General features: G+C 48.0%; 5 protein-coding genes across 5 annotated transcripts; 3 read left to right on the top strand and 2 right to left on the bottom strand.

Moving 5' to 3' along the window:
• Positions 1 to 614: 614 nt before the first annotated feature.
• Positions 615 to 3,107, top strand: GGS25DRAFT_458481 (ankyrin repeat-containing domain protein). The gene has a single exon (XM_049258914.1). It carries the CDS (start codon positions 774 to 776, stop codon positions 2,412 to 2,414), a length of 1,641 nt encoding a protein of 546 aa, XP_049113274.1. The 5' UTR covers positions 615 to 773; the 3' UTR covers positions 2,415 to 3,107.
• A 2,812-nt stretch (positions 3,108 to 5,919) lies between these two features.
• Positions 5,920 to 7,810, top strand: GGS25DRAFT_525656 (bicyclomycin resistance protein; the record flags this gene model as incomplete). Its single annotated transcript, XM_049264833.1, has 2 exons — positions 5,920 to 6,406; positions 6,510 to 7,810. 2 exons carry the CDS (start codon positions 5,920 to 5,922, stop codon positions 7,808 to 7,810), a joined length of 1,788 nt encoding a protein of 595 aa, XP_049113273.1.
• A 637-nt stretch (positions 7,811 to 8,447) lies between these two features.
• GGS25DRAFT_525655 (uncharacterized protein) lies at positions 8,448 to 9,558 on the bottom strand (the record flags this gene model as incomplete). The annotated part of the gene is made up of 2 exons (XM_049264832.1): positions 8,448 to 9,296; positions 9,400 to 9,558. 2 exons carry the CDS (start codon positions 9,556 to 9,558, stop codon positions 8,448 to 8,450), a joined length of 1,008 nt encoding a protein of 335 aa, XP_049113272.1.
• A 5,671-nt stretch (positions 9,559 to 15,229) lies between these two features.
• Positions 15,230 to 16,457, top strand: GGS25DRAFT_507977 (DUF1748-domain-containing protein). Its single transcript, XM_049262432.1, has 4 exons — positions 15,230 to 15,539; positions 15,777 to 15,852; positions 15,926 to 15,968; positions 16,137 to 16,457. The coding sequence occupies exons 1-4, from the start codon at positions 15,534 to 15,536 to the stop codon at positions 16,276 to 16,278; spliced, it is 267 nt and encodes an 88-aa protein (XP_049113271.1). The 5' UTR covers positions 15,230 to 15,533; the 3' UTR covers positions 16,279 to 16,457.
• Positions 16,458 to 17,192: 735 nt separating this feature from the next.
• GGS25DRAFT_507970 (uncharacterized protein) lies at positions 17,193 to 19,969 on the bottom strand. The gene has a single exon (XM_049262431.1). The coding sequence runs from the start codon at positions 19,625 to 19,627 to the stop codon at positions 17,531 to 17,533; it is 2,097 nt and encodes a 698-aa protein (XP_049113270.1). The 5' UTR covers positions 19,628 to 19,969; the 3' UTR covers positions 17,193 to 17,530.
• Positions 19,970 to 20,753: the final 784 nt, after the last annotated feature.

The following is a 20,753-nucleotide window of genomic DNA, read 5'->3' as shown; positions in this document are numbered from 1 at the left end:
TGAAGTTCACCTCTTGCTCTATTAAGCTCATACACCTTGATATAATAAAGGTGCTGCTACAAACAAAGAGGCATTATGACATGGGATGATTTGGTTTTATAAGGAAAAGGGGGGAGGACGTCAAGTAGGGGGGTGTGATATCAAACAACTTGAAATACAGAAATACTCATACAACTTACCTGAATATAGTGTCATCTTATCGACATTGTCAGGTACATACGTATGTACTTACATTTTACCTGGTAGCTATGTACTGTGGAAGTATTCAAGACTGAGGCCCTAGAACCTGAGGCTCCGGCCCAGTCCCCCCCTTAGCGTACCTTCCATTCGAGTTCGCAAACAAGTCGCGTTGTGAAGTTACGATACGTAGTTGCCATCTTTTGGTACTCGTTTACGCCGTTCGATGTGGCAAGTGCGATCTTGTAGTCTTTCCCGCGTCTCTCCCACTATTTAATCTAATTCTTTAGGCGTTTATTTTTATTTTTAAATTTCTTTTCCTCCCCACAACCAAAGGTAACCTTGAACCCAATTTACTAACGAAATAAACCAGAGCATTCGCAGTTAATTCTGTGACTTCTGGTCGTTATATCCTTTCGTTATTGCATTATTGCATAGTTAGAGAAACGTTAGTATCACTAACGGCGTACCATTACACACATTCTCCCACACATCGATCACCTTTCACATCGATCTTGCCATTCCCTTCAACATTTCTCTACGACATATACGGGACTCCCTACACACTCTTGACTACAACACTACAGCACTACAATATGGCATCAACATCAAATTCCCCCGCGACCTCGAACGTCGATATTCATCGTCACATCCTTTCCCTTTACCGTCGACAGCTCTCCCGACAAGAAACTATATCGGAACATCGGTTTGGTGGATCGCAAGTCGCCCGACTGGCCCTTCAGATGTCTTCCACACTCAGTATCACTGAAGGCATCAACAAAGTGCCTGTCGAAACGGTATTGCAAGTCGCCAAGTACTTATCTCAGAAAGATCGAGCCAATCTTGCTCGCACATGTCGTGGATTTTCCACGTTTCTGTGCACTTTCATGCTGGAACAAGACGCCGCTGAGGATCACTATGCCCTCCTGTGGGCATGCACCAAAAACAATGTCCACGTCCTGAACCGTGTACTCAGCCACAGCCAGCTATTAGTCAACTATGTGTTTCAGAAACAGCATTCAATAAAGATTGACGGTTTGAAGCACACCTGCAAGACTCCTCTAAGCCCGATCACAGCTGCTATTCGACTAAGATCTTTTGATGTACTGGACGTACTTCTTCGTCGTGGCGCCGATGTCAACACACCGGATCCCTCACCGATCGAAAGATATTCGCGACGGTGGTATCCCGTCAATTGGGCAGTTCACTATCTCCAAGAGGAGGCGGATTTGGACAAATGCCTTGGCCTGCTCAAGACCCATGGTGCTAATATGAATCTAAGTCCACTATACAACGAGCTTGATCCTAGTCCTAACGGCAATGGCCGGCTTTTCTCCATTCCCTATGGAGATTTGATGTCTCTACATAGTCAGCTACACTTTGGCCCACCCCAAACGTCGCTAGATCAGCTGGTAGATTTTCAAACCTTCAAGGACTGCTTCGAAAAACTTCTAAAGGTCCGGCTTCGCAAAGTTAAGGTGCTGCTTAAGCACGGCACAAATCCCAATGCCACAGAATCTTTCACTCACCATAGGCCCATTTGCCAAATCGTTACTCACTTGACAGAGTACGATCCCGACCCATTCTTCTTGCGCGTCCGGGAGCCTGTGGTTTCCAATCAACGGGAAAGTCTATATGCCGAAATCATCATTCCATACGCCATCAGATTTATCCGAGCCTTGATCAAAAGCGGCGCGAACCCAAATCTGATATGTATTCCATGGAGAAGGGCCCCTCTCCATACTATTTGCCGACACAGTCAGCGTTATGAAAAAGTAATCAATCTTCTTCTTGAAGTTGGCGCCAATATTAACGCCGAAGACAATCGTGGCCGCACGCCACTTCACATCATGGCAAAATGCCCACCAGCTGACTCAAGTATCATCGACGACTTTATCACCAAGGTTCTGGTGAGTGGCGGCAATATCAACCATCAGGATCGGGACGGCCGTACCGCCCTTCATACCATTTGCGCCGAGTATAATGGGTCCCGCGCTATTCTCCATGATACAGTCGAGCTTCTTGTGAGTCGCGGCGCGAATGCCGCACTCGTCGACTCTCACCTATGCACTGCTCTTGATCTTCTTAACGGCAGAAGATTTGGTGTCCTAAGGGAAACTTATGATTTCCTCGCTGAGTGTGAGGGGAGAGCACAGACACCTACGGAAAATGATGAAGAGGATGAGCATAATGCCACAGGTTCAACTGGAGCTGTAGACCATTCTGTGGATTGGTAGATATGTATAGTCGGGTCTAGAACATATTTTATATGTTCTATTCAGGATTGAAATGGATGGGCTGATTTGCACTAACAGCTGAATGCTTGCTTACTGGCTTTCTATACCGGCGTTGAATGGTCCTGTTCAATATAAACAACAATGCTAGGTAGTCCATAGAGAAACTCTAACAACGATTGTTCTATAAAGGTTTCAGTTATTAATGTGTAGTTTGCGATGCTCGTAGCTACTCAGTGTAGTGTTTGTCGATAAATAACCCCTTTCTTTTTTTTTCCTTCGCGTAAATGATTCACTCAGGGTTTTTGGATATATCATATCTCAACCCTTCAGTGGCGTCCTAAAATGTCATTGCTGCTGGGCTTCAAGTTCAAAGCTTCTGCCAGTTAGTTATTCCCGGCCCCCTCCCCCTTAAGCCCAAGCGCACCATGTCGTAGTTTGTATGTAGTTTAGTCGGTCAAGTACATACCTACCTAGCATATATTGGTTTAGCCGACAGCAACCCCCCCTTTTCTCCGCAGTGGTAGCTGAGGAGGGAGTTTTGTCGTGGTGCAACTTCTGCGGTAGCAGTCTTGATGGCAACATCGGCAGTGAGAGGTAGTGAACTGGGGTTGTATCTCCTTTTGGGGTTTGCTTCTAGAGTTGGAGGTTTTACTCGTGATACATAGTTTTATTATGATATTGCCGCGGCAAGGGTATCATGGTTTTCAAAGTCCGTGTATACCTAGGTAAGCATATAAACATCGTTGCTTTTAGCACGCACTCTAACACAGCTAGAATGCCAAGTTACAGTGCCGGTGCTAGGTATGTATAGTATGCTCCATATCTGGGTTGTTTGCTTACTGGTTGGTATGATATGACAAGATGGACACCAAGAAATATGGCGTTTAAGTGGTTGAGTTTATATTTGAGGGGTCCATCATAAAAGATACTGTCTACTATCGCAATGCTGCTCTTGACATCGAGTTCAACTTGGCCAAGGGAATGATTTCACCTTTGTTCGTCTTTGCTTATTCATCATCTATCTGTAATGCGAATCGAGCCTACAATATCTTCTTTACGGTTCACGATCGCGACAACTATGTAAGTGGCACGACTACAGATCAGTGGAGATTTCCAAGATCCATCGAACCTCGTAAGATGTGCCTATTCAAGAAGTTGATGGCCGTCCATCCTATTGGATACCCCTACCCTAGGTACTTCGATGAATCAGCACAGACGGATTGTCACAAGCTGAAGCTGCCAAAAACAGGATACTGCTGATGAATCCCTAGGTATAATCCCACATACTCACATACTTCCTTACCAACACAAAGGATCAAGGCCAGGGCGTAAGACGACTTACTACTTACTACGCGTTACGGCACAGCACACCAGGTATTCGGAATGCTCTGACGTCTGATCCGGTGAGACGACCTCCAGGAATCGTGGGAATGCTTGATTTGAGGGCCGGTAATGTTCGGCGGTGACAGTCGAATGACCATGCTCGTGGTATCACGGCAGGGCAGCTCCTAAATACTGCGTTGACTAGTGAAGGGAGTGACATAATACCGCGCTGAATGCATTGGTCAAGAACACGATGACCCCCCCAGCGGGCGGGACATACAAGCTTTTTTCTTTTTTAAATGTCTCCAATGTTTGCTACAATGCAGCGATGCAAAACAAATCGGATGTGCGATTTGGTTCCGATTTATGCAGGTTTGAGGTTGCTTGGAGCTCGTACATACATACATACATACATACACGGCACGTAGCATACATGTATAATATCTTGCATAAGTGACCTGTCCATGTCTAGCTCCTAGCCTGTCTGCCTAGGTTAAGCAAAGCTGAGCAGTTAAGCGGACAGTGGAGTCGCCAAGGATCGATACGATATAATGGGTCTTTTGCAAATCCATCGATTTATCATGCTATCCCAAATGAGCAGCTGCTTTTTCTAACCTAGGTTAATCAACCTTGCTCTCTCATAATGAGTCTCATTCACTGATGGCGGATATTATTACCAGACTGGTACGTTTCTACACAGCAGCTCAATAGGTAGTCAAACACGCTACATATTATATACAAGCATCCTAATAGGGCTGGTTGGTATTAATGTAAGCTTTTATTGCATAGTATTAGTGTGGTAGAAGAAAGAAAAGAAGGCCAATATCTATGTAACTATGCCTGTGTAGATCGGCACTTTTGGCTGTGCCGCATAAGATCGGGAATTGGCATCGACCTTTTTACTTGACCTTACCCATCCTCAATCCGGCGACTAAGGAAGCAGTTGGACGTCTACTGCATAACTATATTGTACATATATAGGATGTAGGATGTAGGATGTAGGTGCACTACAGATTAACGGGTAGTTACACAATATGGACTCAACTGTAGCGCCGGCTTAATATCCGTATTCTTTTGCTGAACAAACAATCTTTTTTCTATAACATCTCACTACACTATGTAGCGACTGCTGGAGCATCGGGCATATCGAAGCGTCCGAGGCACCGCCTTGTCTAGGTACCCGTGTAGGTACTTCGTTATATGATAGATTCTAATTGGTGCCTACGAAGTGATGGGCACTGGGCAGGGTAGTTGAGGTCTACCGAGGGTATGTAGTATCCAAAACGCTACTGTTACATATGTAGTAGGTATGCATATCAATCATACATACAAGCTGTATCATAGCCTAATGTTCTTTGTCCGAGTAGCTGGAACATCACGGTAAAGAGTCGTTAAGCAACTACGTACGTCGTACGTAGGTATACAAGTACATACAGGACTATACATAGTAGCGGCCGCATAGTCGGCTTAGTATATTATATCTCTCTCTCTATTTTCGTTTGGGGGCTATCCTGGCTCAGGTCAAATTCGCATTCGGAGAGTATAAGCGTATAAGCTCTAATGCCGGCGCCCTCCCCTGACCTTCACACCACATGGGCCAATCGAATGTTGCTACGGCAAATATGCGACTTCGCGATTCAAGGCGAGTAGGTATTGTACAAGTGGGCTCCGTGTAATTATCCCTGTGACTGTTTCTCTCTCTTTCCATTTTCAAATATTCTTTCTTTCTTTTATCAACCTTTTCCTTTCTCTTTCTCTCAATCTTACGATGTAGAATTCCCAGTACCTAGGTATACGAACGACATCTTGTAATCAGAGGTTCAAACTACGCAACGCCCCTCCCCCCCCGGACTAAGGTAACTGGATCGAGAAAGGTTCACGACCCCCTTTCTCATTAGAGCATCGATATTCGACACATAGCGCGACGCGGGGCGATCCATCCATTCCAGCCACCATCGACTCGCCTAGGATCCCCATGATCTCCAGATCTCCCCGCAAGAAGCTAAGAACAGGCAAGCTTTTTTTTCTATTTCTTCCCCTCGTAGCGCACAAGCTTATTGGACTATCTTCCATAGTTTTTTTTTCTTGGAAAGGTGTGGGTGGCATAGCAAGAGTCAATTAAAAACACCAAGCCATCATAGGAAAGAAGCTAGTTTAGTAAGGAGAAGAGGGAAGAGAGGCAATGACGCCAAGCACAACATCAACAGCTGCTGGCACGCATTCGGACAGCGAACGCCCAAATGACAACACATCATCACCACTGGACCCGCAGCTCGAGCTCCGCCGGAAGATCAGCCAGGCCATTGACGAGGGACACGACGCAGACATCCCCAGCAGCGAGGGGTTCGTGCTCACCGAGGAGGAGGAGCTCAGACGCCAGCGGTCTATAGCGGAGCGCAGGAGGAACTCCATCGCTAGTAGTAGTAAGAGGGGGGGTGTTAGAGGAAATGGAAATCACGATGTGGAGAAAGGGCGGGTACCACTACCAGCGGCGGCTGGGCGTTCTAGCGGCGAAGAGGACGGCGACGATGATGCCGATTCGGGTCTCAATGTCGTCTGGTGGGATGGCCCCGACGACGAGGAGAATCCGTACAACTGGCCGACATGGCGGAAAGTTATGAACTGCGGGTTCATCAGTGCCATGACCTTTGTCTCGCCTTTGGCTTCATGTGAGTTTTATGTTTTGCCTCACCTCACCTCACCTCACCTCTCATACCTTCAAGGTTTATAAGGCGTGAGGAATAGTGTATACAGAGCTAACTCCCCCTCCAGCCCTCTTCGCCCCCGGCGTCCCCCAAGCCATGGCCGAGTTCTCCTCCACCTCCCTCGAGATTGCCTCCTTCGTGGTGTCGGTGTACATCCTGGGCTTCGCCGCCGGCCCGCTGCTCTTCGCCCCGCTCTCCGAGATCTACGGCCGCCTCATGCTCTACCACATCGCCAACGTCGGCTTCGTCGCCTTCTCCGTCGCCTGCGCGCTCTCCCCCACGCTCGACGCCCTCATCGTCTTCCGCTTCCTGTCCGGCGTCTTCGGCTCCGTCGCCATCTCCAACGGCAGCGGCACCATCGCCGACATGATCACGCAGGAGAAGCGCGGGATCGCGATTGCGATTTTCAGCATCGGGCCCCTGCTAGGCCCGATCGTGGGGCCGGTCGCGGGAGGGTTCTTGACCGCGGCCGAGGGGTGGAGGTGGGCGTTTTGGCTGCTGGCGATCGTGGGCGGCGTGCTGCTCGTGCTCATGCTGTTCACGCTGAAGGAGAGCTACGCGCCGGTGCTCCTGGAGCGGAAGGCGGCGAGGCTGCGCCGGGAGACGGGTAACAATATGCTGCGGTCGAAGCTCGACGCCGGGCTGTCGCCCAGGGATTACTTCAAGCGCGGCATCGTCCGCCCGTTTCGCATGCTGTTCCTCTCGCCCATCGTGGCGATTGCGGCGGTTTACGTGGCGGTCACGTACGGGTACCTGTACCTCATGTTCACGACGATCACGGAGGTGTTCCAGCAGTACTACGGCTTCTCGACGAGTATGGTCGGCCTGGCGTTTCTCGGGCTGGGCGTGGGCTCTATATTCGGCATTCTAATCTTCAGCTCGACGTCTGACAAGTACATGAAGCGGAAATCGGCGGAGGCTGATGCGATAGCCGAGGCAAGCGGCGGCGTCAAGCCAGACATGAAGCCTGAGTACCGGCTGGTGCTGCTTCCGGTCGGGGCCCTCTTGATCCCGGCCGGGTTGTTCATCTACGGGTGGACGGCCTCGTTCCGGGTGCACTGGATCGCGCCGATCATTGGGACGGCTGTCGTGGGCATGGGGAACATCATTGTCTTCTTGACGGTGCAGCTTTACTTGGTGGATACCTTTACGATCTACGCGGCGTCGGCCATTGCATCCAACACCGTTGTCCGGTCTCTGGCAGGTGCTCTGCTCCCGTTGGCGGGCTTGCCGATGTACGAAAAACTGGGCATCGGCTGGGGCAACAGTTTGCTGGGATTTGTTGCTGTCGCGCTGTTTCCGGTAGCAATTGTCATGTTCAGGTATGGAGAGCGATTGAGAACGCGGTTTCCTATTAAGAATCTATAGAATCTATAGAAAGAAGATGATAGGTTTGGGAGATAGAAATAAAAATGCATGGCCTGCATTAGAAGGGCGTTTGGTTGCATCGGTCATACATACACACATCATTCACATCAACTTGGTTTATCTAAGAAAATAAAATGCATCAGGAGATATCAGTCATTACATCTACACTACACTATCTATTAAACAATTACATACATAACTACATAGGCCATTCATCACCCATAAGTAACCTGCCATGCCTTGCCTCCCTGCCTGCCTGCCTGCCCAGTCTCCGTATGAGACACGACTTACATGATACATGATACACTGTCCCAACATCTCCGCCATAACTATGCCCAGCCATTTTTTGGTATCGTCCTGAAATGATGGTCCCAGCTTCATTAAAAAGAACCAGCCCCAAGCCATAACGACCCATGGATTTGTCCTTCGAGGAACCGACCCTTTCCCCCCCTTGACGCCTGACGCTTTAAACCCAGTCAAACGTCTAGTTAAACCAACCAGAAGAGGGAGTAGAAAGGACACACACACGCAAGCTGTAAAACGATAAAACTTAAGAAGAGAAAAGCCCCCAGTTTCCAGCATTTCTGCATTTCAACCCTCAGTTTCTTTCTCTCTCTTTCTCTCTTTCTTTCTTTCTTTACCAAGCCCTCGTCGTCCCTTGTCTGCGCTCCTGCTCGCGCCGCCGCTGCCTCTCCAGCTTCGCCTTCTGCTTTGCAGCAGCCAGCTCGGCTTTTTCTTGCTCCTCGGCTTCCTGCTGCACCACGTTGCGGATCTCGCGCGTGATCAGGCTCAGGTCGACCTCGAGCGAGCGGATCAGCTCCCACTGCCGCATCGACTGCTCCACCTTCGTGTGCTGCCGCGCGGACTCCCAGTTCACTCTTCTCCGCTGCTGGTCTGCTGCTGCTGCTGATGCTGCTGCCTTCCGCTGGCTATCATCGTAGTCTAAGTGCTCATCCTCGTCTTCTTCGTCGTCTTCCTCTTCCTGGCCACCGGAGACCACGGTCGCCACGAGCTTCTCCCACCAGCTGCGGTTGTCTATGTGGCTGCGGTGGTGGTCCCGTCGGCGCGGCGCGGAGGCTCCTGCGCCAGATGACGAGGTTGACGAGGCGGTGGCGGTCGACACCCCGGACTCGGTGTCGGACACGTCGTCCTCGCGGCCGTGGTTCGTCTCCCAGTCCATCGAGCTCATCCGCAGCCGCGCTTTCGTGATCTCCGCCTCGTGCGCGGCCTTCATCGCGCGCAGGCGCTCCAGCCGCGCTTTCAACGCGTGGCTCCCGGGTCCCTTGGGCGCTCGGCCACTAGATGGGTGGGGTGGTGATGATGATGCGGGCTGCGGCGTTGACGATGCGCGACGGCTGCTGCTGCGTTCTGTGTTGCTGTTGCTGCTGGCCTGCTTCTTCTTCTTCTCGAAGGAGTACGCGAAGCGAAGCTCATCGTATTGCCTCCGTCGCTCTGGGTTGCTCAGCGTGGAGTAAGCTGATTGTAACTGCCATGATGCGTAAGTAAGTTGAAAAAAAAACATATCTCATGAAAAAAAAAATGGTAGGTGTGTGAAACGGTGAGCGGTGAATGGTGAGCGGTGAACGAACCAGTTGGAACTCTGCTGTCGCTTTCGGGTTCCCGGGGTTCTTGTCCGGGTGTTTGACCCTCGCCAGGTGCCTCCATGCTGCCTTGATGCTCTCGGCGTCCGCTCTCCTCCCGACACCGAGGATGGCATAGTAGTCATGTGTAGAAGCCGATGGGTGCATGATGGATGGCTCTAGCTTATCTCGGAATATTGTCAGATAATGTGGATATATTACAAGATTACTACTAAGTAAACACGAGGTAAAGGTAAGGTAAGGTGAGAGAATAGGTAGTAATATTAGGTAGAGGCTAAGATTTGAGTGTCTATCAGTATTTCATGGAAGGGTAAGGTATAACTACCAAGGTAGAGTCTTGGACAGATCAGATAGAAGAATAATAGAAGGAATAGCTTGGATAGTAGGCTTGGATAATAGGCTTGGATATAGCTGGATAGTAATTTCCAGTAAAGTAATTTGCGAATGCAAAGTGTAGGTCAAATCTGGGAAATCTGGGTCCTTTTCTATTTGTTTCCGACCTTTCCTGCCATCAATTACCAGAGGTTTATGGGGGAGTCTGAGAGCTACAGCCTGCAGGAAAACGGGAGATGGGTCGTGCCATAAGACTCCATATTATGTAGTAGACTCTCCATAGTAGTCCATAGACTCCATCTATCCCAGGCTTACCCACAGGCATCCGCAACAGTATTCATCACCTGGCCACACTATTGGATAAAGCCTCACCCCCTGTGTGACCCCTCCCTGCACCAGACCGGAAATGTCACAAGGACAGTTACAAGGGCAGGAAGGATGTTTATGTTTTGAACCCAGCTCTCTGCCTATCAGTGAAGAGTATAAAAGATGCCATAAGAGAAGGAGACCAATGATGAATGAGTCGTCATTTTGGACCAACGATTCTAGGGAGTTTAAGTGTGATTGATGCAAACGATTGGTGATAATTGAGGCTAATTCACCTGCATCTTTACCAAAATCTCACCAATCACGATAATTCCTCTTTCTTCCACTTCTGCCACTGACGCATCGCTATGCCCGCCAGAATTTCCACAGCCCCCCCAATAATCCCATTAATCCCAATAATCCCAATAATAATTCATCTCGAGGAATCAGAACTTGTCATGCTCAGCTTAGCATGAGTCCACCCGACCCCAATCTCACATTTTCATTCATTCAATCACGACGCTTGTAAGGAGACAATGATCAACTCAAGAGCGCACTAACCCCACCCAACTTTTTCTACACCGAAAGAAGAAGGGGGAAAAAAAGAATACGAAGGATAAAAGAGAAAGAAAAAAAAAAGGGAGGGATGGAATAGGATAATGGAGGAAAAGGGAAGGAAATTTTAAAAAGAAAAAGAACAGCCCAGCCCAGCCAGCCAGCCAGCCAGCCAGCCACTCACTCCCTTCGTTTGCCCCAAACTCCCAAAAATCATTTTATTTTATTATTTTCCGCGCAATTTAATTTTCGAAATCAGAATCAGAGAGATTCAACCAATCATTTAATTTAGAAACACACACACATACGCCGTACACACGATACGATCACGAATCTAATCTAATCTAAATGATTTTTGTTTTTCTCTTTTTCTTTCTCTTCTCTTTTTCCTTTCTCCTAATCACATTTTTGATCTTAGTGCTCGCGTTTAGTTCGACCAGGTTGCCGATCCTGGCCAGACGGCGATGATGACGAAATGCTACCGCCGCTACAACCCATATGTACTGCCGGTTGCCAGGGGCGGCAGCGTTGGCTTACCGGTCCGTGGTGGAGAGTTGGCTAGGTTAGGCCGGGCCTAGAAGGTTACCCAACCCTTTGAGCTAATCCCGTGCGGTGTTATTAATACCTACCTTTACCATTAGCCAGCCGTCGATTAATGTACCTGACGTGCTTAGGTTATCTAAGATACCCGATCGGTCGATCTGTTATGAGCTTGGGAAAAGAGAGTCTTGTTTACGTCTATCTTTGAAAGAGCATCATGAATATATACCCTATTTTGCTACTTTTTGGTTGCTCGCTATAACCCGTTGAAGGTTAGAAATCCTTAGCGTCGGCTTCATTGGGCCAATGTCGCCCTCCGTATAGGTCGTCATAGATGAGATTGACAGGGCCAGCCGAAAGTCTCAGAAATTATGACGGCCAGTCGCCACATGACGACACCGATGTCCCCAAGGTGGAAGTCGGATTTATACTTGACATCAAGAACCAAAATAAAAGTCAAGTTTTGGGGGTTGTTTGCCCCTTCGTCATTGTAAGGGGGGCAGGGCACAAAAGGGCTTGTCCTTTTTGGGGTTTAGGCAATTAACGAACTTATAACGGCTGGCCCTCAGCTCATGGAAATGTTTTACGAATGCTGCTAGTGTGCCCAGGGCACAAATCGGGCATTCCTATTGGATCGAAGCGAGAAAAGGAGAGACCGGGCATTATATGTTTCAGCTATTGTTCTTATTGAACGAACTTACGTAGCGAATTTCATCATCAATATACCCCTTTTTCATATTTACCTATCTCTTAATTATAATATCTGTTGAATTATAATCGCGCATACTCATCCAGGGGGCCGGTACCTAGTCACCAGGAAAAGCATCACCGCTTTCAATAGAACCTTGAAGACAATAATTTTCAGAAGCCTCAAGGAGAGCCAGTCTTGACCTCTGCCTAGCTGCCAGGCAGCACACCCCCTTTTCTCTAATTTAGAATAGAAGGCAGCCGTTAATGCAGTTATCACTCCTGTTATAAGCCCTGGCTTGTATCTAACCACTGAGCTGTTGCTGTATGACCTACTTTCTATCACCCGGCGCAAGATCTCTAATCACAGGACAGACCCTAACAATAATCTGGGTTAGCCAAGTACCACTAACTAGGTACCTAGCAAAGCAAAGACCAAACTTGTCGTAAGGGATGAGTCATCGGCAACCCCCTTTTCTCATCGCGCAGCGAAAGGCTTACCAGTGTAGCTGATCCAAGGGCGTGGAAAGGTGACTGATTGGTGACAATCTCAGGGCTGGCATTGATGCACTCGCCGTCAACAAGGAGTGACAGAGGCTTCGGGGTGAGACTGACCGAATCGGTATTGGCTGGCCCGGTGACTAGGCCGAAGCCCGTGTTCGGGTCCGCGTGTCTGAGCCCTCGATGCTGCCTGCTAGCCCGCATGCGCTACTACAGCGAAAGAAAAACGTGAATGAGCATCATGGTGGAAGTTTATAGGCCAGTGTTAGGGTACCTAGTATCAAAGCACTCCGTATTATCAGGGTTACGGGATGGCTATTGAATGTTTGGAACCATCGAAGTCGTAGAATCCTACCCCTTTAATACCCTAGGTAGTTTTCATCTATGTTCCTTTTCAACACATGGGAACCCTATGTATGCGTCTCTATAGCGCGTCTACCATTCTCAAGAAAAAAAAATATAAAGGGTGAAATTTCTGTGCTTCACGATGCATATCAACTATGCATTTTATCTCAAACTCAGGGGCAACTTAGAGTCACGCGTCGGGCCCGTATAAGGGGCTGGTGACTAGGTGTAATATGAGGGGGACTAGAGTCACTAGACATTGTCACTGCCTAGTCTATTATCATGACGATCCAGCACTGCTCATCGCTACTTGGATGGAGTGATACTGTTGGTAAAGGATTCCGTGATCGTTGTCATACGTAGAGTGAAAGCTGGGAAGAAGTAGTGCAGTGACAGTAATCCCCTAACGCTTACCTTTTCAACCTATTGCGAGGATGCGAAGCACTCTAACTGTACGTGTGTGTTCTCTGAAGCTTTGTACATAATCCAGCACAAGCTTCTGTTGTATACTGACAGAGACTTAGCTTGGAACTCGTATAGAGGAGGACCAGAGGATGTCATGAGGCAAGACTCAGAAGATGCAGAGCAACGTCGTTGTTGCGTTAGGACTTCAAACCCCCCTTCTCCCCGAAGGCTACAGGATACCACATATGCATCTAGTTATAAATCTTTGCTATAGTTGGTATCTGGGTAGACACTTGACAGAGAAAGCAGATCTCAATCAGGGACCCATAAACAAATGTACGTTGAGTACACGTCTGACTTGTCACTCTCCCGTATTTCGATGATGCTTTGCTGTAAACCATCCCAACTCACGTTTATATGCTATTATATGGCAGATCTTGACTCCAGTGCCATCATGGCACGAGATTTTGTGAACATGATCGTAAAGATCAGGTAGATGGAGTGTGGTAACTCAGTTATTAAGCTCGCCCTGTAAAGGGTCTACCTAGGAGCACATGGAGGTTTACATGGAACAAAGACGACTTACGTGTATATGTAGCTTCCATAGTCTCTGGGAGAGATCCCCGCGCAACAACGATGTTATTCTACGTCTTCTAGGTTCCGCCTCGTGATACACCCCCTCTGTCAGAGTCGCATTTATGTTTGTAGGCGCTGTCTCGGGCATGTAATAGCAAGACAGCTTGTAGGTCATGCCCAAATTGAGCTGCTAGTTAGTCACCCCTCATAGACTGACTGTAAAAGCCTTTGCCTGTAATGGCCGTCCGAGATTGGATCTTAGGTATAAGGAGTGAATGCGAGTCTATAACGTCTCCCATATGGTTAGGTATGTAGTATATCTCCCACGGGGGTTTCATAACTGTATTAACGTCTGCCGTTCTCCAATACGATGGGGGATAAGACAAGGCCATCCTCCTATACACGTAGGGGAACCTGTAGGAGTTTTGCTGACAATAGTAGCTCCTCTGCCATAGCCCCTGACATTGCCTGCTCTACCAACGAGATAGGGGTAAGAAACTTCATCGCGTCGAAGGCACGCAGTAACATTGCGAAAGGATTCGCCCACCCCTGTGAACATCTATTTCGTAGGAATTGAGGCGGTTTAGTTGAGATTGGGCCATTTACCCAGGGGTTAAGACATGACATCGAAGTTACGTTAGGCACAATACAGACTCCTTTGTTGTGTCACGAGGCGGGACCTAGAAGACACACAACATGTTCATGGTGATCAATACAGAAATTTATGGAAACAAGTTGATGAAGCCTTAAGGAGCGAATTCGATTCGATTATTTAGAACATGGAATTTGCGCCTTCAAGATCAGTTGTTATTATATGTAATTGCATCTGACTTAACTATCTGTAGAGTAATGCCTAGGCTAAGAGATAGGGATGGGGATATAAAGCTTGGTTGTGCGGACCGGCATTACTTCCAAGATAATGGGATATGGATAGGGATGGCGGATGACGGATAGCAAATTCCAGAACTCGGTACCGATGTAATAGTTGATGCTTTCATGGATGTTTAAAGGAACGATCCGCCTTCTCAAAGCTGGGGACCTATCTAAAACGGCTTTCGTATTTCCCCTTTTTAAGAGCGATGAATTTGGGTAATCTCATTGGATAAGAGTACCAGGGAAAGCCTAATCAGTTCATTTGGCTGGCCCAATGTATGAATAAATCCTGATAGATCCTGATAATAACATGGCGCAGCTTGAGTATCAAATAGTTAAACTGATTTGGAAATGGAGTTTCTCCTTTCTTTCGGCGGCTAAACTAAATAGTACGGGATAGTTATGTACAAGTTAGCTAAGGTTAGTACAACATTGAAGTACTGTACTGTAGGTTAGGGGTTTTACCAGCCTCCTATAGGGATTATGTAAGTGTGGCTACCAGGCCCGTGCTTCTAGATTTTCAGGGCTGTTATGTATCGAAAGGTACCATCCATAAGGCAGGTGCGGGGACAAGGGGTCCTTGTAACGTGCTAATGTAGGTGCTGGTACCACTGGCCCACCGCCACGCGGACCTAATAATGGCTACAAGAGCTACAAGATGTAGTCTGATGTACAGTTTAGCGCGCTACAAAGACGGAAATACACCTTCTCTTTAAACCTAAGAGGTTAGTTTAAGTTCAATTTGAATGTTAGCACCGGTAACTTAACTGACCGATCTTGTGACAAACCACCTGCATCTTGTGATCTTCCTTCTCTTCTACATACATACAATCTCATACAATACTTCTTCCTCCTTCCTCTCACACCCAAACCGAACAAAGTGACACCAACGAACACACAAACCTCTCATTCTCTCAATCAACACTATTTTGATACCTGATATCCCCTCGCAAACCGAAGCAACACAAAAGTTACTAGTCAATAGCTCAATAATCGTCAAAATGGTGGTATGTTCTTCCTGCGCGCAACCGCTTCCCCCCTCTTTCCGTCATCGCAACCTCCTTTCCTCTCTACCAGCACGCGGCGACATTTTTTACAGAGTAGTTCTCCACAGAGGAAACTAGGAGGCGTCTTACCTCGGTGGTAGTTACTACTCTATCTACCTATTTATATTTCCCTTTAACTTGTCCTGCTTTCTTTTAAGACGACGCTGAACTCTGATGCATGTGCTTGCTGCCTAATAGTTTCTCAACTTGCTGACATTTGGCCTTTGGGGAAAGCTCGGACGACTCACTCACTACGCCGTAGATGCGGTTCTCAGTACGCAACGCAACCAGCCTCTTCTATACACCAGTTACTTGAGAGCTGGCGACTAACATTTAAACCCTCATAGTCTCGACTATCCTTGCTGGTATGAGGCGGTCAACTGGTTTGACGTGAGTAGCATACCATCGCCCACTCCTCCCCCAACACTTAGAACTAGGCGCTCGACTTTCTGCGGTGAACTTTCCGATGCGCAACGGGGAAAGTAAAGCAACGGGGAATATTCCGAGACATGGGAAAAAAGAAAGGAGTAGGAGGGCTAACACAGATTCCGACTTTAGTTTCAACACCGAGCGCGTTACTGTCGGCGATGGCAAGGATGCCAACAAGTGGATAGAAAAGTACCTGGGCGTGGGTGAGTGGGTTATGGACCAGTCCGTTGCAATAGCCGGCTCGAGCGGCTGGTTCCAGCGGACTCGATAAGGGGGACATGTCGAGGGTTTCCGAGTGAGAGAACGAGAGAAAGAGAGGTTCGATGGATGGAATGTTTTAAGACCCCATCCATGCAAACGACTCAAAACGGCCGCTATATCCTCCGCCGCGCTATTCTATTCACGGGAAGCAGTATTTGTCTCACGCATTCGGGGAGATGCATCGTCGACCTGATTGCGAAGGTGTTGGTTAACAACAGTTTATACCTCACCACGCATCCATCACCACTGCGCGTGGATTGGATTTGTCTTTTCTGTTTCCCTGCCCACCCCCACACACTTCACGAACAGGCGTTTGCTACTGGACCATACCATATATCCCCCTTTGATGAATTTCCTGCTATTGCAATAGACGACGGAATGAAAAAAAAATTACCAAAAACAAGAACAAGAACCAACCTACAGTACCTAACCTCTATCCCCCCTTGTGTTTGTGTGTAGATCCACGCACAGCAGAGCAACTTCTTGCTTTGCTGTCGTGTTGTGTTACATAGGAAAGAGGATTGATTTGATTTTACCTGCCCAACCTTACAGTACCCACCCTTACTACTTAGGTAATTGGCATTTGGCATTGTGAACGACACTTGTTCCTCGTCCCCAACATATTTTCTTAGTATTCATTCGCTGCGGGAATCGACTGTCGTGTACCCTATTATCTATTATGACCTTTGAGCTGCGACATGGCTACGTAGATCAATCAATCACATGGACGTTACCTATTTACTGTACCTCCTATCCATTAATACTTTACTCCTGAGCAAGCAAGCAACCATATAGTTAGACACACTCTAGTAAGCTTGGCTAGGTAGGTAGGTAGGTGGGTAGGTTACCTTGGGAGTAGCGACGAATCTAGAACCGTAAAGCTCTTTGCCCGACTGTTAACCCTTGAGGCATGTGATTGTGGATAGCAGAAGAAAAAATATATATGTATATATATATATATATATCGTATCAACATGATAGAACAGCCTGTCTACCTACTCTACGCTTTGTGGTATCTTAGAGGTAAACTAGCCAACCCTGAACTCCGTCCCACCGGGCCATGACTGACTGAACGATTGACACTTAAACCAACCAACCAACCAAAGCACACTCAAGCAGTACCTCCGATCTAAGACTCCTTTCCTTAATGTTGAATGATGTATAAGCCCTTGAGAAAACTCCGCCAATCCATGATCCCATCTCATTACTCCCAAAAGAACCAACTTCTTCATGAGTTAGTTAGGTAATTAGGTATTTTCACACTAATCAACACCATCGTCATGTCTAGGGGCTTCGGCGAGTAGGTCCGGCGGGACCTCGTTATCGTTATCATGTTCGCTGCTCTCCCTCCTAGCGATGGTGCGAAGCGTGCCGCCGTCGCGGCTCAGCGGCGAGCTGTGCATGGATAAGAACTCTACGGGGATGTCATTATGCTGCTCGTCCTCGCTCTCGTGATGATGTTGGGTTTCGTTGAAAAGACCCGGGGGCACTTCGTTGTCGCTCTCATCCCGATGCTGCTCTGCTCCGTTTAATAGCTCCGTGAGAAGGGAGCCACGAGGCGGTTCAGCCTCGGTCTCGGGGGTATCCCAACGGCGAATCACACTTCGGCTTAGCTCCTCGTTTTCTGGCTCTCTCTTTTCTTCGTCTATGTAACCCCTTTCGCGTACATCAACTAAGTCGTTGCCGTTAGGCGTCTCCTGGCCCGGTGCCTGTCGCGGCGTGATAGACCCGTCATCATAACCAGTGCCGCGGATGACCTCGGCCAGGAAATCCTTAAGCCCGACAAGATGCGCAAGTTCGGCACCGATGGCTGCGATCAAAAGATTCCATCCGTGAGACTCAACATAGGCCTGTAGTCGGCGGACTTCGCGCAGCGTCGCCTTAAGGGATTTATATTGCTCCCGTAGAGTATTCTCTGGATTCTCAGATGCGGGGCTCCGTTGGTTCATAGCAACTTGGAGCGTCTCGTTCAAATGAGTCTCAAAATCGGTGGTGAGCGAGAGGACTTGCTGCCAAATCTCGCTGCCCTCCTCTAGGGCGGTTCGCTCTTCGTCGACAGCAGATTTACGCTGTTCGAGAATGGCTACTTCGCCTTCCCACCAATCTTTTGCCATCTCCATCGTTCTTCTTTCGGGGCGGAGGGAAAGAAACTCGACACCGGTCACGTTGCTGGCCATGAGCGCGTCAGTGTCTTCACCCTCTCCTTGTAGGTCTTCAACTTGTAGCACTTGTATGCCCGGGTACTTCATGAGCTCAGATATCCCCTGGTCACACTGTTTGAGTGCGCCCCGATGGCCACTAAGACTCGAATCACGAGTGCTTCGCGCCTGCATGAGCCGATTTTCTAGATCAGCCTTGGCTTTCCGCATCACCCTCAGCTTTTCCTCTAACCTTTCAATGGTAGAACACACCGTACGGTGCTGATCTTCCATGGTAGCAATTTCCACCTTGATCGGGAGTTCATCGTCCTCCTCTAGCGCCTTCATCTCGGCCACTACGGACTTACGCTGGGAGGATAGGCTGCGCAGTTTAGACAAGGCTGTCTTGCGCTCAGCTAGCGCACTAGCAATGTAGGCATCCTCCTCGTTTTTAAGGTCTGCCAGCATAGTGACAAATCGTGCGATGCCAACGCGAGCCTGTCGTTTAGATAGGGGTTTCTTTTTAGGCTGGCGAACAGGCACAACAGAGTTTCTTGACGGTTTAGACTCCGTAGCGGTCCCTACCGAGTCGGGGGAGTTTCCTCGCTTAGTGTACTCGGAAGAAGACATCTTTCCCGCATCGTCTCCCGCAAGGTCCCGTTCTAACGCTGCGCCTTGGGCATCTAGTAAGCCTTGAAGCTCCTTCTGCATCTGTCGCTCTCTTCGTTGGATGTTTTTGAAAGAGTTGTCAACCTCAAGGCGTGACGTGCGGTCGGATGCTCGATCGGGTCGGCCCATGAATATACTTTCAACAAGGGAGGTGTGAAGTCTATTGGTGGCATGGCTGTCGTCATGTTGTTCGGCACGAATATTTGGTCGCCAGATACCTGGAGGTACTTTAAGATCTTTCTGTGCGCTATAGTCGGTTGAGGAATTTTGGGTTCTAGATCGTGAGTACTGCGGCCTGTCTTGATAGGCAAAGGCGATAGCTTTTCCTTTACGATTTGTGCTTGACCCTTTGGGGATGCTGTAGGTGGAATTTCTATTGGAAAAATCTTGCGGAAAGTCGGGGGATAGGAGGGCATCGTCGGGTCGGGGTGAGAGTTCAGAGAGGTCGTGTTCTTCGGATGAGGGTAGCGGGGAGGTTCGTAAAGGTGAGAGAGCGGGCCTTTTGTTTTCGGTAAACCCCATTTTTGACAGAAAAGAAGATCCAAAACTCATGGTTTCTTCTATCCTAACTACTATAATCACCAGATGGAATACGGAGGATGAGATATGAAGCTTGGAATTTAGCACTCCAAGGTGTTTCTCGGTTGCATCTTAGAATTATGTATTATGTCTTTTGTAAAAGGGGGGTGTGAAAGTCAACTGAATACAAAATCAAAAAGAATAAGAGAAGAGAAATATACAGAGAGCAAAGCATCAAGGAATGTTGGGCAGTTGTGTGGTTTTCTTGATACTAGGTATCTGGTGAGGTGGGTGAGGTACGAGGTGAGCTGAGGCATGGATGGATCTAGTGAAGCTTAAGGTGTAAAGGTGTAAAGGTGGTTCTATCGATAAGACCTAACTACCCCTGCTTAGTAAATAGATAAAGGTCATGGGAGAAGTGGCAGGTGCCGTCCTGAGAGACATGCATAATAACTACATAATACCGGTACATAACACATGCATATGCCTGCACAGTACTAAAGTCTTTAATTCAGACAGTCGACTTTTTTAATGAGTTTTGTTATCCGCACCCCCCTTTTTTGATTAAAGGGCTTTATTCGCACCCCGGTACATGGAAAAAAAGTGAAAAAATGCCGGTCGTCCGAGCGCTCCAACTAGCTCCAAACACATAACCCTAAATAACTTCCAATCCAGGAACCGGATTGAAATGCATCCAGCTCCATTAGAACCGTCTCAACTTGACAATCCAAATGATATATGTTTCAGATTGATCAGACCGGTGGTTGCAAAGTTATTCAGAAAAGAGTGAAATAGACGCTTTGCCGCTAGCCTGGCGCTAGCGGAGGGGCATCACGTGATGCACGGACCACTTCAACTTGTACCATTTTCAAGGTAGACTGCAATCTCTAAAGTTGAATAACTTTACAGCCACGGGTCGCGTCAATTTGAAACATATATCGTTTGGATCGTCTAATTGAGCTGATTCGAATGATATAGGATGCACTTCAATCCGATTCTTGGATTGGAGGTTATACTGGATCTTTTGATGGAAGCTAGCCTTAAAGCTCGGACCTTTTGCGCTGCGATCTCAATGTACCGGGGTGCAAATAAGGCTTGTTTATCAAAAAAGGGGGGTGTAGATAATAAAACTCTTTTTAATTCTTTTTTTCCTTTTTAT

The sequence above is a fragment of the Hypoxylon fragiforme genome, assembly GCF_022984875.1.
Source record: "Hypoxylon fragiforme strain CBS 206.31 chromosome Unknown GGS25scaffold_9, whole genome shotgun sequence".
Taxonomy (NCBI): Eukaryota; Fungi; Ascomycota; class Sordariomycetes; order Xylariales; family Hypoxylaceae; genus Hypoxylon; species Hypoxylon fragiforme.
This window is presented reverse-complemented; position numbering and strand designations above follow the sequence as displayed.